The sequence below is a fragment of the Solanum tuberosum genome, unplaced genomic scaffold, assembly GCF_000226075.1.
Source record: "Solanum tuberosum cultivar DM 1-3 516 R44 unplaced genomic scaffold, SolTub_3.0 scf00290, whole genome shotgun sequence".
NCBI classification, from domain to species: Eukaryota; Viridiplantae; Streptophyta; class Magnoliopsida; order Solanales; family Solanaceae; genus Solanum; species Solanum tuberosum.
In genome coordinates, this window is record NW_006239226.1 from 85,348 (window position 1) to 102,343 (window position 16,996).

Here is a 16,996-nt window from a genome sequence, read left to right on the forward strand (position 1 = left end):
ATGTACATGATGATTGTCATAGGCTCATAGGGTATCCTGATGATTTTGAGTTTACAAAGTCAAGGAATTTTGAAAGCACAGTGAAAGGGAATGCAGTCATACCAAAGGAGAAAGCTGAATATGTCATTGCCCAATATGGAGACACAGGGAACAACAACTATGCTCAGTACCTCAGTAAAGAACAATACTCAAACTTGGTGCAACAAGTAAAGAAAGACATGCACATCAACCAAGCAAGCAGCTCGGGATCAACCATTAACGCTAAAGCCATTGCTGGTACAATCCTAAAGTATTCAGGATCATGTTTTACAGTCTACAATTCAAATGTTTGGATTATTGACTCGGGTGCTTCTGAGCATATGTGTTTTAATTCCAAGTCTTTTATGTCTCTCACTCCTCTTCCTATACCTTTGAATATCAGTTTGCCTAATTCTTTCAGGATCACTGTCACTTATACAGGAAATGTCAACATTCTGCCTAATCTTACACTCTACAATGTCCTTCATGTTCCAGATTTTAAATATAACTTATTGACAGTTCATAAGTTATCCAATCATCTTCATTGTAACATCTTATTTACTCCTAATACTTGTGTCTTACAGGACCTTTCTGTGAGGAAGGAACAAGTTTTTGGTGAAGTAGGAGATGGATTATATCTACTCAAGCCCTCTAGAAAGCAATCACAATCTTCTAGCAATATAGTTTCTTTTCAAAAAGGAAGAAATTCCATTGTTGTTTCTAGTGAAGTAGTTTCAATTCCCAAAGGAAATCATTCCAGTACTGTTTCTGTTTCAGTTGCTAAATCTGATTGTATGCATTCTTCTACTCTTATATTTGCTAATGTTGTTCCTAATGTAGCCTTATGGCATGTCCGGTTGGGTCATTTGCCCTTTTCAGTAATGAAGAATCTTAGTTTCCTATCTATAAATTCTAATTCTCAATACATTTGTCCTGTTTGTCCAAAAGCTAGACAACATAGATTGCCCTTTCCTATAAGTGCAATTAAGTCCAAAGTTCTGTTTGAGTTACTACATATTGATACATGGGGACCTTACAAAACTTCAACACATGATGGTTATAATTATTTTTTGACCATTGTTGATGATTATAGTAGGGGTACTTGGACTTTCTTGTTGAAAACTAAAAGCAATGCTTTTCCTGTACTCAAAGATTTCCTCGCAATGGTGGATAGACAGTTTGGTTTAAAAGTTAAGAAAATCAGGTCTGATAATGCAATGGAACTGGGGAGAGGAACTCAAGAGGCGGCATTTTTCTGTTCTGCAGGAATTATTCATGAAAGGTCTTGTGTTGCTACTCCACAACAAAATGGTGTTGTGGAGAGAAAACACAAACACCTTTTGGAATTGGCTCGAGGTTTGCTTTTCCACTCACATCTACCTATTCAGTATTGGGGTGAGTGCATTCTCACTGCCACTCACCTTGTTAACAGATTGCCTTCTAAGGTATTAATGGGAATGACACCTTATGAAGTGATATTTGCTACCCCACCTGATTATACCAATTTTAAAGTTTTTGGTTGTTTGTGTTATGTCTCCACATTATCTCATGCTAGGGACAAATTTCAGCCAAAAGCAACAGAATGTGTTTTCATTGGGTATCCTCCCAATCAGAAAGGATACAAAATCATGGACTTGGTAACCAGGAAGATCTTTGTTTCCAGAGATGTCAAATTTCATGAATCTCATTTTCCTTTTGCGACCCAATGTTCTTCTCCTACACCTTCCCATTTATTCACTGCCCCTGATCTCCTACCAGACTCATCATCCTTGCCTCCTTCCTTGCCTCTTTTTGGGACTCCAAACCCTCCTGAACCTGAATCCATTCCCAGTTCATCTCTTCCACGTACTTCCACTCCCGTTTCTAGTCCCACACCAGTCAGAAAATCAGAAAGAATCAGTCAAAAGCCTTCTTATTTGAAGGATTTTGTTTGTAACTCCATTCTCCTCACAGATGTTACTAACTCTTGTTTTGTCCATTCCAATAGGCCTACTGCTTTTGCCTTTGCAGCCTTATCTATTGGAAACCAACAAATGTTGCATTCATTATCCGTACTCACAAAACCCAAAAGTTTTGCTGAGGCTTCCAAACATGCAGGTTGGCAGCAAGCCATGCAGGATGAACTTGCTGCTCTTGAACATAATAAGACTTGGGTTGTCACAGAGTTACCCCCTGGTAAGAAGCCTCTACCTTGTAAGTGGGTCTACAAGGTGAAACACAATTCTGATGGTTCTGTTGAAAGGCTTAAGGCAAGACTGGTGGTCAGGGGGGACATACAAAGGGAAGGCATTGATTATGGAGAAACTTTTTCTCCTGTGGTAAAGATGACCACAATCAGGTGTTTGCTAACTATTGCCATCAAGAAAGGATGGCAGGTATCCCAACTTGATGTCAATAATGCTTTTCTACATGGAGAGTTGCAAGATGAAGTATTCATGCGGTTCCCAGCTGGCCTTTCCCCACCCAGTCCTCAATCTGTCTGTCTTTTGAAGAAGTCACTATATGGATTAAAACAGGCCTCCCGTCAATGGTATGCTCGACTTGCAGGTGCTCTCACCTACAAGGGGTACTCGAGTTCTTTGAATGATTACTCCTTATTTTTCAAGACTAATGGTGATCTGATATCTATATTAGCTGTGTATGTCGATGACATACTGCTTACTGGTAGTGATACCTCTGAAATTGTTTCTCTCACTTCTTTTCTCAACTCTGAGTTTAAAGTTAAGAATTTAGGTGAAATTCATTATTTTTTGGGGATTGAGATAATCAGAGAACGACAGGGTTTTATTCTAAGTCAATGGAAATTTACTCATGAGCTTCTGGATGAATTCGACTCTTCAGGATCTATTGTCACTTCACCTCTTGATCCTTATTCCAAATTACAACATGATGATGGACCTCTATTAGCTAATCCTACACTTTATCGGCATTTAGTAGGGAAGCTGAATTATCTTACCCACACACGTCCAGATCTCTCTTTTGCTGTTCTCTGCCTCAGTCAATACATGCAACGGCCCACTGAATCCCATTTATCAGCAGCATTTCGTGTCTTAAGGTATCTGCGTGCTGATCCCGGTCAAGGAATACTCTTGTCATCTGATCCATCCCTCGATCTGCTAGCTTTCTGTGATGCCGACTGGGCTTATTGCAAAGACACAAGACGATCTGTTAGTGGCTATTTTATCACTTTATGAGGGGCACCTATTTCATGGAAGTCGAAAAAGCAGGTTTCGATTTCACTATCCTCTGCCGAAGCGGAGTATAGATCAATGCGTCGAGTGACAGCTGAGCTCACCTGGTTAGTTCGACTTCTTGAGGATCTCTCTTCTCCACCATCTCTTCCGATTCCGGTTCACTCTGATAGCCAGGCAGCAATACACATCGCTCGCAATCCAGTCTTCCACGAACGAACAAAACACGTCGATCTGGATTGCCACTTTGTGCGCCAACAATTTTTATCGGGCCTCATCACTCTCTCTTTCGTTCCTTCGGACTGTCAGCTTGCTGATCTATTTACTAAACCACTCTCAGGGGCTTCTCATCGTCATATTTTGAACACGTTGGGTGTGATGTCTCTCCCTTCCAACTTGAGGGGGATGTTGGAGAGAAGCTTTCTTCCTCAATTGATACGCAGCAGAGAAAAGTAAGAGATGAAAAAGACAAGCTTGATTCAGAAATAAGTGAAGGTTCTAAACTATACAAGCTTGTCTGAAAAGAGTAAATGTCTTGGGCCAATCCGATTTGGGCCTTTGTGATCAATATCAGATTTGGGCCTTTGTGAGCAATACTCTGTTAGGCTCAAAGAAACAAAACAGCATCTTCTAGAACACAATGAGGTGTATAGAATTAGTTAGAGTTTGTTACAGTAATTTTTAAATAATTTGTAATTAGTCCTTACGTTTCTTGCACTCTAGTCCTTAGGATACATGTATAAATCTATGTAATTATTGATGAAGAAATACACAGAAAATTTCCCTATCTCCATCTTCTTTATTTTCTTTCATTTAGAATCAAAAACAACTATAATATCGTATTATCATTTTGTTACCACGTTTGAGATTTTTATAAATCTTTTATAAACTAAGTCCGTTAAATTTAAAAAAAGAGAACTTTCGCAAATAACCACTATAATAAATTTAATTATGCTCCATAGCTATAATTTGCATATTTACAGGCTGTAGCTACAATTTAAGTTGTCTTGTTTGTATAATTCGTAGATTTGTATAATTTGCAGGTACATTTGTATAATTCAACTATTTTGTATAATCTCGAAATAACGAATTTATACAACTACAAACATAAGAAGTGTAAACAATTATACAAATTTCAAATTATACAAAAGTTATACAAATTATATAAACGTGCGAATTATACAAAACTAAAAAGTTGAGCCGCGTAATTATAGCTAAAAATAGGCTGTGAATTGTAATTAAAAGCAAACTATAGTTATGTTAGCTAATTAACTAGTATATGTTTGTTTATACATATAATTTTCCCTTAAAATAGATATAAACCCTTAAGGTCGTTTGGTACGGTGGCAGAAGTGGAGCTACACCTTAACAAGGATGGGCAGATAAAGAACCTTCTTCAGAAATTTGTTGTGAATATATATTTTAAATATCAATATTTTCCGTTATATACTAGTTGTTGGACATAGCAACGAAAGATAGCTCAGTGGTTATGATTATTCAAATTTACTTTGGAGGCCCCAGTTCAAACCTAGACTTAGCTGTTTTATAAAAGAAAAAAATAAGAGAATAGAAATGGTGAAAATCTTGATGAAAACTCTGGCTCCACCACATTGGAGGAGGTCATTATTCAAGATAGTATAAATTTATATAATAAATTAATACAATTAACGAAAAATGAATAATAACAATTTAATTTCAGAATAATTTAGTCCGTTTATCAACACATTTCTTTAGGGTAAGGATCTAGTTGATTTCATGGACTTTGGGCCGTGTTACAACTCAGTGGCCATATGGTAGATAAGTCCATTAAATTGAATTGGGCCACAGCTGATCCATATACATTTTTATCAACTTTTTTTTTTTCTGTTTTAAGTTAGGAATTTAATCTAATAGGAGAGGTGATAAATCTGTGAGAAAAGATAACATAAATCATAATATTATTTTCTGTTTTTTTTCCCAGTTTGATGAGGTGATTGATTAGAAAAACATGTATGCCATAAATGGAAATTAATTAGTTAATTATCTGAATAATTACATGTGGTTAGATGCATTATATATGCAGGGCCCCATAATATATTCCCCAAATCTTTACCATTTTCATTTTTTAGTGTAGGATTACAGGAACAGAAAGATCTTTGATAGACAAGAAATCTTCTAATAATTTGGTTCAATTACTGATTTATTTTTTAAAAGAAGAACAGTAAGGGATGTAAGGTGAAATTAGTTGTATTAAATTTAAGCTTATTTAGTTAATTAATCTGTTAATTATTCGTATCAAATCCTGAAAATTTGATTCTCATTATATTTCATAAGGGATCTATTCTCTCTCATGGATAAATCTAAAACTACCATTGACATTTCAAAATATTTTATTTAAACAAATTATTGAAGGGATCAACATTTCTAAAAATGCAAACACATAAATAAATAAGTATAGTTTACATAATAAATGAGTATAATTTTTAAAATATATGCAAAATATAGAGAGTACTATTTTTTGATAAAAATATCTTTAAAATATTAATGTATTAAAAGTTAAACTACCATTTAATACCAAATATTTGCAACTCTTAATCCATTTTTGTAGAGTATTAATCTTTTTACTTGTGATAAAAATATATTTTAAAAATATTTAATTCATGTTTGACTGAGCTTTCAAAAATAATTAATTGTTTTTTTTTCTTGTTATATTTTGTTTCCGATACCAATTAATTAGTACTGGATAAACGCCTGTTGAAAAGGTAAATATTAACAAGCAAGAGTTTTACCATTTCAAAGATCCAAATAATCACATTTATCTTATCTTATCTTTCAATGATTTAAAAGAAATTAAAATTCAATAAATAAAAAAGAAAATCCACACAGAGATAGTTGTAATGTGGGGTCCACAACGGCAACTAATCATAATCAGTTTTTCTCTGCCCACCACATGGGTAATATCCTCAACTATTAAGGACAATTTCGTCTTTTCATTTATTCAGTCTATATAAGATACCCTCATTAAGAACCAATTCTCATATACTTTTTCATATTAAACAAACAATAAAACTCTCTTTTTACTCAACTCCATTCTTCTACACATTAATTAGTTGTATTTGATTATTGGAGATGTCGCCTGAGATCGGAAAATTCAACAGGATTCGTTGCATTGTAAGGATCAGTCAGATGCTCCGGCAATGGAAGAAAAGAGCTATATCTTCTTCATCTAAACGCATAGCTTCTGATATACCTGCCGGACACGTAGCGATCTCGGTAGGCAGTAATTGCCGGAGATTCGTGGTGCGAGCAAAGTATTTGAATCATCCGATTTTCAGGAAGCTATTAACTCAGGCGGAGGAAGAGTATGGTTTCTCTAACCATGGAACTTTGGCTATACCTTGCGATGAGTTTTTATTCGAGGAGATCCTTAGGTTCGTCTCTCGATCTGGATCCAGTAATTGGAATTGTTCGTTAAATATCGATGATTTTCAGAAATCATGCCATGCAAGGTACAGGAATAGTATGGAGAATTTTGGTGAATCTCGAGCGTTACTGGGTGGATCTACTGAAAAATCAGTGTGTTGAAAAAATTTGAGTTTTAGGAGTAGAAAATTTGTGATGTTGCAGATGGAGATGGCGAAAAAATAATTGAGTCATCCCGAAATGTTTTGCTGACAGACTCCAGATAATTATAAAGAGTGTCTGTTACGTTTCAAATACAAAAGTAGGGAATCGAACTGATCACCAACAAAGTGAACTTAGTTCAAGTGGCAACTAATGGAGCTATGAAGATTACCTAATTATTATGTTATTCTTTTCTGAAATTTACGTTATACGTATTTTTTTTTTCTTTGTTCAAGAAAAAGTTGTAAAATTTAATACTAAATTACGTAATTGATATATTACTCTTGAAGATTTTCATTTTGTATATTATTTTTTTTGTGATGGAAAAGTATGAGATTTGGCATTTGATTTGATGATAGCGAGCATCGAAGAGAATAATGTTAAATGGCGTGAATATTCTTAGGTGTCAATGTATCACTCGATGTGATTTGGGTGGTTAGTGGTCCTTATCGTTGTTTGAGTGTTAGTTCACGCTCAAAATTTCACAGTAAGTCCTACTCGTTGTGCTGTGATTCTTCTAGTGGAGTCTCACATACACACTAAAAAATGTTAGTCATTTAATTTCATGATTTTAGAAAATATTTGTGTTGCACTATGGAAGAGGGAGGAATAATAGCACAAAACAAGGTCAAAACTTTGGGTTATATTATCAAAATAGAACTTAATTAAGGCAAATTATAATTGGCTCTGATCGTGTGAATTTCGGATTCTGGTTTATAACCAATAGAAACATGATTTATTATAATTATTTTTACATATTTTACTTGAAACGAGATTCTGTTGGAAACAATCTTACGTATGACAGCTAGCTAACATAAGATTTATTGATTTATTCGAATACATAGACATGATAATAATTGTAATTTAATTATAAAATATTAGAAAAGGCATGATTTGTGTAACGAGGATGAGTCATGGAGTACCTTAAGTGAGTTGAATAGTTCAAAATGAGGTAATTAAGCAATATTAATGGTGAATATGTAAATCACTTTAGCTTTTTCAGCACTTATTGGGTGGGAACTTTACCTTCTTGTTTTTCCATTTGCCAATTTTTACACTTTTACTCACATGCTGTCATGCACTAAGAGATAATGAGTAATAACAAAGCCAAAGCCAAAGGTGTATTAAAAAAAAGTACTTTTAATTCATTGGTTAGTAGTAAATTCTTATTATATTAGATATGCAATTATAATTCAAGGCCCAAGCTCATGAAACTATTGCACGGATTTATTTTTGAGCAACTTTCACTTATAACAAACACAAAAACCATATTTGTATGCTATGACTATAGTTTGCATAATTGCGCTCTATAGCAAACATAAATATGTATATTTCGCTATACATATACAAAAGAAAACAGTTGTATATAATCTGTTTCTGTTTCTGTTTCATATACAAAAGATCAATTGTATAATTTGTGTTTGTATAAAGCTAGAAAGAGAGAAAGGCAAAAGAGAACTGGGAAGGGGAATATTTGTATTGTATAATTATAAGTGTATAGGACGAAAATATATATATTTGCATGTGTATATACAATTTTCTCTTGCTTTATACAAACAGAAACACAATTTATACATTTCTGTTTGTATAAGCGAGAGAGGCGAGGGAGACACTGGCGAGCGAGATCTGGGAGAGTGGCGAGCGAGATCTGGGAGAGGGAGAGAAGGGAACGAAAATATATGTATATATACAATTTTCTCTCGCTTTATATAAACACAAACGCATTTTATACATTTGCGTTTGTATAAAAGCGAGAGAGGCGAGGGAGAGAATGAGAGTGGCGAGCGAGATTCACCAGGAGAGAGGCGAAATAGCAATAGTTTGCTATGGCCTATGGGTACAATTAAATCAAACTATGTTTATAGCATTTAATTTGAATTAATAATTTGCTATTATATACAATTTTCCCTTTATTTTTTGGACTATGTCACATTAAATCTCTAAAGCACGCGTACTATATAGATTTATGTTATATATGCCAAGTATTTTTTAAAAAAACCTTTTCTCTCGTATTTATGTATGTAAGATTCACTAGAGATATACGATCAATATGCTCCACATTTATTGTACAACTTTAGAAGTAATTAGTATTACAAATAAAATTACTTAAATTAGCCATAATAAAAACAATTAATAGAATAATTATCAACATTTCAATCCTCAACTTCCCACGCCACAGTGTGTGTAAAGAACCTTGTTAAAACAAAACTTATAAAACAAACGGCACCCTTTTTATGTTACTCTCTCCAATTTCAATTTGTTTGTATTGGTTATTTAGAGTTAAATAAAAAAAATTAATAGTAAGTTATTCAAATATTTTGAATGACTAACTCTATGACATTGTGGCTTATATATAGTATTTTATGTAGTTCCTAAATATGTAAAATTTTATTTTAAAAAACGGAAGATTCTATAGCCAAATATTAATTACTTTAATTCTTAGATTCTATAATCAAATTTACACCAAATATTAATTAGTTTAATTCTCATACTCTGACTCAAGCCAAACAAATTGAAACAGACGGAAGCAGTAAAAAAAGAGAGCATAGTTTAAACAAAGAATGAAAAATGTCAATAGCTATACCTCCATGTTCTTTATCATGAGATTTTGAGTTTCGCGTGTTTATCTTTTCAATAATTCACCAAAAGGTGCTTTTTAGGTCCCTCCATTAGCATACTTTAATCTCTTTGAAAGTGGAGGTCATTGGTGATATTGAAAGAATTTATTTTGGTAATCATAACATGGATAAAGAGTTGGGGGAGACCGACTTTTGGTGGCTATAAAAACTTGGTCTAGATAAGAGCAAAAAGAAAACACAATATTCTGTTGATGGGACATTATATTTGTACAAGAGTTATTGGTTCTCATTGAATATTTAGTTGGATTTGGGCCCAACTAAATAAAGCTGGCCAGCTAATGCATATTAAACTTTATTTGGACCTTAAAAATTGGGCCCATTCCAACTTGCTTGGAGTACCCACATCCAAAAAAACACCAGAGAACTTCACTACAAATGGGTTAGATTTTTAGTGAACTTTGATCCGGAGGCAGATTCAGAATTTTAATTCTATACGTTCAGAACTCGGGCTCCAAACATTGAATCCATCACCTTGGCATGCTTTCCCATGCTAAAAAATTGAGTTAATATTGTGAGTCAATTGCCTTATTTAAATTCTGGAGTCATAGTTCAACAGTTTAGTTAGATTTTGCATAAATAAATCTAGATCGATCTAGGTTAAAGTTATGGCCTCAAATGAATCCACATCTATACTGCTAATTTACACTTGACTTGACCTCTAACCAACAAGATACTAGAAATTATATGGTTGACACTAATTCACATTCCATATGTAGATTTACCTATAGAGTACATAATGAATAGCAACAAATTTTGTGACCAATAATTCTTCATAGTTCCATTACAAATTTGAGTGGTGCAAGTTTTTTGGTGACAATAAACTTGTTTGTCATAAATATACTGTCACAAATCATCGATAGATTTTTTTATAAGGATAGATCTATATATTATTAATTCATCGGTAAGGAGTTTATTTTGCGGTCTATATTCTCTCCTCTCCTCTCCATAAGCATAAGGAGAAAGGGTTGAGCGTGAGCGGGGTCAAGGGAGGGTAGTATATAGGGTGGCCAAACCAAATTGGTCACGTGATAATGCTCTTTACAAGTTGCATGGAGAAATTAACAAAATAAATTTGGAGATGGGACGTACTAATTAAAAGAAAATGAAAAGGAATTATATATATATATGAGTCCCCACTATGATTTCATTTCTTTCTCCTTCCATATATTACGCTTGTAATTTGGTTAATATTCAAAGAAAAATGATGAATTTTGAATTTTTAATATTATAATCAACACTAATATTATATCCTGAAAGCATGATATGACTTTGTAATAAATCTTTGTTTAATAGAGATATCGAATGATATTTTTCTCCATTTGCTCTAAGACCTTAATGGGTGCTAGCTAGCTTGGATTGAATATATATGTCTATTTAGTTGTTCAAGGGACTATTTGTTTTGATAGTTTAGTATCAACTAATTAGCACATATATAGTACTAGTAACTAGTAATAATATATAGTACTTATTTTTATATACATTTGAAGTTAACGACAATGTGTTAGACATGCATGATACTCATTAATGAGTTAGAATTTTAAACTTTATGTTTTCATTTTATATCGTAATCTTTGAAGTTTATCAAATGAATAATTTATAGTTATTCGATAATTTTTAAAAATAAATATAAAGTTTGAATTAAAGCTATAAAATTTGACTAAACTCGTTGCCGGTACCTCATCCATCCATGAGATCATGACCACATGAAGAAGAATAGAAAGGACGTAATGAAGTAAATTATAAGAGTGGAGTGGATCCGGCTCCTCTCCATTTATCTTCCCTCCATTTTCTCCAAGTTCTCACTTGGATGTGAGACACATGGCATAGGTAAAAGTTAAGATTTAATTGAATTAAAATAAGATTCTAATTATGATTTAGATAATTATTATTTCATAAGAAAAATGACAATACATATAATCATAAGTCATAACAATATATTATCTTGTCCATAAATATATATTATATTGTTATGACTTATGATTATATATTATTATTTTTCTTATGAAATAATAATTATCTAAATCATAATTAAAATTTTATTTTAATTAATTAAATCTTAGCTATTAATTTTTATTTATACCATGTGTCTCACATCAAAGCAAGAACTTGGGTAAAATGAAGAGAAGGGAAATGGAGAGAAGCCGGATCCAGAGTGGAGTGATATTGTACTGAAGAGGACAAGAGTAGCATTGAAATAATTAGTGGAGGACAATGCTCCATATATCACTTTCATAGTTGGCATAAAAATACAAATAAACTTTTACTTCTTTTTTTTCATTTTTCCATTGAGGATTCCCTTTTTCTATTTATTTCATATGAATTACTTTTGTGTGTTTTTATCATAAAAAAATACTGATAGTGTTATGGACCAACTTGTACGAACTTCGACTCGAAGAATACTCTCATCATCAACATAAATATCGGATAATTTCTACCTAAATAGTATTACAACATTAATTTTGCTTACCATATGGGTTATCACAATACTATGAGAATATAATTCTCGTTAATTACAAGTTGCATGGAAAAAACCAATGAAGATGGGACGTACTAATTAAAGGAAAATAAAAGGGCAAGCACATGCATATGAGTCCCCACAGATTTCCTATAATAATATATTTATAAGCTTCTAATTTGGTTAATATTCTAAGACACATGATAAGCTAATCTATAGTCGTTTAAGTTTATATTGATGCATGTGATGATGTGAATATCGTAGTCAATTCATCACTATTATTTTTTATTGAATAAAACGTGATATGACTTTGTAATAGGTCTTGCTTAATATATGCCGAGTTGCATTTTTCTCTCTCCAAAATATATATCGACTTATTGATCAAACGACTATCTTTTTATCCATATATATGATATATCTTCATCTTTTCAACTTTCTAAAGTATAATAATTGAGATATATTTAAGCTGGTACTAAATACTATCGTTATAAAAAATTATATATTGTAGAACATATTAATTTGGATATTATGTACCCACTCTGTCTCAATTTATGTGACACATTTCGTTTTTCGAGAGTCAAACAGCTTAAGTTTGACCGAGAATTTGCTCATGGAATCTTCAAATTATTTAAAATGAAATTTATATATTTGTAAACTACATAAAAAGTATTATAAGTCCCAATAATTGATAATTCAAAATATTTTAAAAGATATATGAAAAATTTACGGTCAAAGATAGACTTATTTGAATTTTAAAATCTGAAATGTGTCACATAAATTGGGACGGAGAGTAATAAAATGTGGACCGGGGAGAGTGTCAGAGAATAATGTATATGAGTCATAGACAGTTAGTCAGACAAGAGGTAATTGTGATTGTATATCTTATCAAACTAATTAAGTGTTTTAATCGATCCCTACATGTCTTTCCTTTGCAACCTATCGTCTCCACATCTGTCTTTTTCATTTTAATGTACATATCATTTTGGTTTCGAAGGATAATATTGACCATTTCTCATATTGTATTCATGTGTAAATATCATTAAATTGTTGAATTATGTAACTTTACCTTACGTCTTTCATAAAAAAATGTTACGAATAAAGAACATATTTTTTGTACGTAAATAAAACAAATAGAAAAAGTTGGAAGATATAATAGTAAAGTGCGATAGGGGTGTACGTACTGACCAAAAAATTGTCATAATTCCATGTCTTTTCACAATTTTTTTTGCGACAATATACCTATAATATCATAAAATCGATAGGTTTTCGACGTATTATTCATTGGTGGGGGAGTTTCTTTTATCCTTCATAATTAGCATAAGAAGAAAAGGTTGAGGTCGAATACAACATGGATCTTATTAATTAGGTAGGGGGCACATGAGAATGCTCCTTACAATTGCATGGAAAAATAAAATAAAAATTGTAGATGGGACGTACTAATGAAAGGGAATTGCACATGCCTATTAGATCCCACAAAGATTTTATGTCCTTCTACCTCCATATATTACGCTTGTAATTTAGTTAATAATATTCAAAGACAAATGATGATGAATTTTGAATTAAAAGTCGTCGATATCGAACGATGTATATATTGTTTGTAATCATCAGTCGATATGACTTTGTAATAGATCTTGTTTAGTAGATGTCTTGATTGAGTTGCATTTTTCTCTATTAAAAAATCTCCATTTGCTTTAAATGAGTGCGTCCTAGCTTGGATGGAATATATATCTATTTAGTTACATTATTCATCAAGGGATTATTTGTTTTGACACATAATAACATGTAAATAATGGAGCTTAAATTTAACTCAAGTATATATCTGAGGATTAGAATTGTTTAAGTTCATATAATAAAATCTTTCTTTATTTTCATTCAAAATATGACTTTTCAACATGACATTTATGTAGTTGAAGTTCTGGACAATGTATTATACGATCTGTACGATACTCGTCCACCAACTCATGACTAGATGAAAAAAGAAGAAGAGGACATTATGAATTAATTAGTAAAATGAAGAGACGCTGGATATTGATTGTACTGAAGAGGACTATAGTATATATGCATTGGAAATAATTAGTGGAGGGCAATACTGATAATGACTTATCCATAAACTTTGTTCACAAATATGTTTAGACAGTTGGAAGAAAATTTACCTAACCATTAGGGCTTAGGCCACACGGCCCACAATTGATCCCACCTAAATATATATAGCAAAAAGAAAAGTTTTAAATTTGTTTCCAATATGGATTATATTATGATAATTCTATTCTTAGTAGTACTTTTGCTATATTGGTATATGTTGAGAATATAATTAAATAATAAAAATGTGTTTTGATCTCTAGTTGTTTGAATTTTTAGATGAGATAGTTATATACTTCAACATGACATTAGAGCATACAGAAGTCTTCAGATCAAATTTTTCCGCCACCATATCACATTGTATGGTCATACTTATATGAAATAATTGAGATTTATGTAAGCTAGCTCGAATACCTTAGCCAATAATTTGGATTAAAGTTAGTGGGGAGAGTATATATTGAAGGTTGCCAGAGGATAATAAACGAAAGTTAGTCAGACAGTATGTCCCTTTGTAACCTAGCGTAACGTCTCCATCTGTCTTTCTTTTTTTTCATTTTAATTAATGTGCATGTCATTTTGGTTTTTGAGCATATTATATTGACCATTTTCCTTGTATTCATGTGTAAATACTGGAAATAATGAATAAATAACAGTTTTTTAATTGTATAAACAAACAAAGAAAGTTGATATTATTGACAATATTAACAATAAAACTAATTTCTTAGTTGTTTTACTGTATCGTAATACTAATATCTAATGGATAAATTAGGCTATCTAAATTTACAAGATATCCAGACTTTGTATATGTGGTATATATTTTATACTGAATATATAATACATTATATATTTATACAAATACAAGTTCACCCCTAAAAGTTTTTCTTTTAAAGATAAAGTATTTCAACTAATTTCATTTTTAAGACTCAAACTTACGTCTTTAATTATATATTACAATCTTAATTAATTAGGTGGTAACTGGGGTTTAAATTTTAATGAAGATGGGACGTCACTGGGGACAACATTGCATAGAAGTAACATGCCTGGAGTCAACTATTTATATGATAATAATAATAATAATTAATAATAGTAGCTAATGTAGTTATATATGAACTACCCTCACCAACCATGATTAACAATTATTGAATACCCAAAAATCTTTTTTGATGAAAATGACTGCTCAATATATATGGTACAACAATACTTGATTCTTTGTGTTGGCATGGGTACGACGACTATGCCTCTTGTACTGTCTTACGGAATTGTGTTACATTATATTCATTTGAAAATATATATTATGCGTTTTGATTCCAATCTTTTTAAGTTACGTTAATGAGCTTTAAATTACTTCCATATGTATATATTCAATTAAATTTAAAGACAAATACAATGTTTAAATCAGAACTCGTACCAATGCACATGCATGATTTATCCAATATTTTGTTTTGCACATTGAAGATATAATTGAGTAAAAAAAAAAAAACTTTAGTAAATTAATTTTTTAAGTGAGATAGTCACATAAATTTTGTTTCTTTATCACCTACATTTTCTTTCCTTTTTTATCCAATGAGAAGCCAGTTTTATCTCACTTAGCTTTATAATAATACTAATAATTAATTTATATAGGCTCGAATGTTTTATCATTCTTAACTTTTTTTTTTTATATTGAGAGATAAGGACCTTTTATCTGCCAACTGAAGTACGTACTACAAATTTAAAAATAATAATTGTAATAATTATTAATTAGCCTTAGCTATTCGGACCCAATCAATAAATTAAGTACGGTAAGGAAGAAAAGAAAATAGAAGAAATGAATGATGAAGAAGAAAGAGGGTCATGCATGCATTCATCGATCATAGGTAGATTTAAGATTTAGACTTCAACAACAATCACATTATACTTTTTAGATGTATATGAATTCCGCTTTTAATATTTGTTGAAATTTCATGATTATATTATATTAACATATGTGTCCGTGTATAAAAATATTGAGTCCAGTTGAATTTATAAGTTCTCGTTTGCCAATGGCATTGATGATGTTAGGGAAGATATTTTTGAGAGGAAGATGGGAATTCTGTGATGAATATGAGAAGCAACATAAAATAAATACTGGTCAGTAGAAAAATTAAATCAATAGTTGTTGAAGCTCAAAAAAGGATATAATTCATTCCTACCATATTTAATTTTTGTGGGCACAAAAAGAAGGCAATTTAATTAATTTGCAGTTGTATTTAACTATATTTTATGCTAGGAAAGGGAGTTGCTACTGTCAGAAAACTTTTGTGGTTGAAATAAAAAGAGAAAATGACCCAAAGAGAGAATTTAAAGATATATAGGACCAACTTGGTAGGCGCTCGCTAGCTCATTATTATTATTATTATTATTATTATTATTATTATTATTATTATTATTATTATTATTATTATTATTATTATTATTATTATTATTATTATTATTATTATTATTATTATTATTATTATTATTATTATTATTATTATTATTATTATTATTATTATTATTATTATTATTATTATTATTATTATTATTATTATTATTATTATTATTATTATTATTATTATTATTATTATTATTATTATTATTATTATTATTATTATTATTATTATTATTATTATTATTATTATTATTATTATTATTATTATTATTATTATTATTATTATTATTATTATTATTATTATTATTATTATTATTATTATTATTATTATTATTATTATTATTATTATTATTATTATTATTATTATTATTATTATTATTGTGTTGGTCCCCAAGGGTCATAAATAAGCTATACATGAGATAGCTAACTCATATTTTATGTAGGGTTTGTTATATCGTTAAGAATTCACATATATTATTCAATGCATGCATGCCGTGATAGACGTTACGTATTTGCATGATAAGTTTTATTTGTGTGAAATTGTAGTTGTCATTGAAGCATCGATTAAATTCGAAATGCGCACGACCTATGAGAGTCCAAGGGACTCAAATTTGAGACCTCT

At 31.1% G+C, this 16,996-nt stretch overlaps 1 protein-coding gene across 1 annotated transcript; it reads left to right on the plus strand.

Annotated features, from left to right (window-relative positions):
* Positions 1–6,238: 6,238 nt before the first annotated feature.
* On the plus strand, positions 6,239–7,109 carry LOC102600202 (auxin-induced protein 6B). Its single transcript, XM_006359552.2, has one exon. The coding sequence runs from the start codon at positions 6,318–6,320 to the stop codon at positions 6,771–6,773; it is 456 nt and encodes a 151-aa protein (XP_006359614.1). The 5' UTR covers positions 6,239–6,317; the 3' UTR covers positions 6,774–7,109.
* Positions 7,110–16,996: the final 9,887 nt, after the last annotated feature.

Bases quoted from the DNA above. Each gene is read 5' to 3' on its own strand.
- LOC102600202 (XM_006359552.2), top strand. From the start codon at position 6,318: ATGTCGCCTGAGATCGGAAAATTCAACAGGATTCGTTGCATTGTAAGG.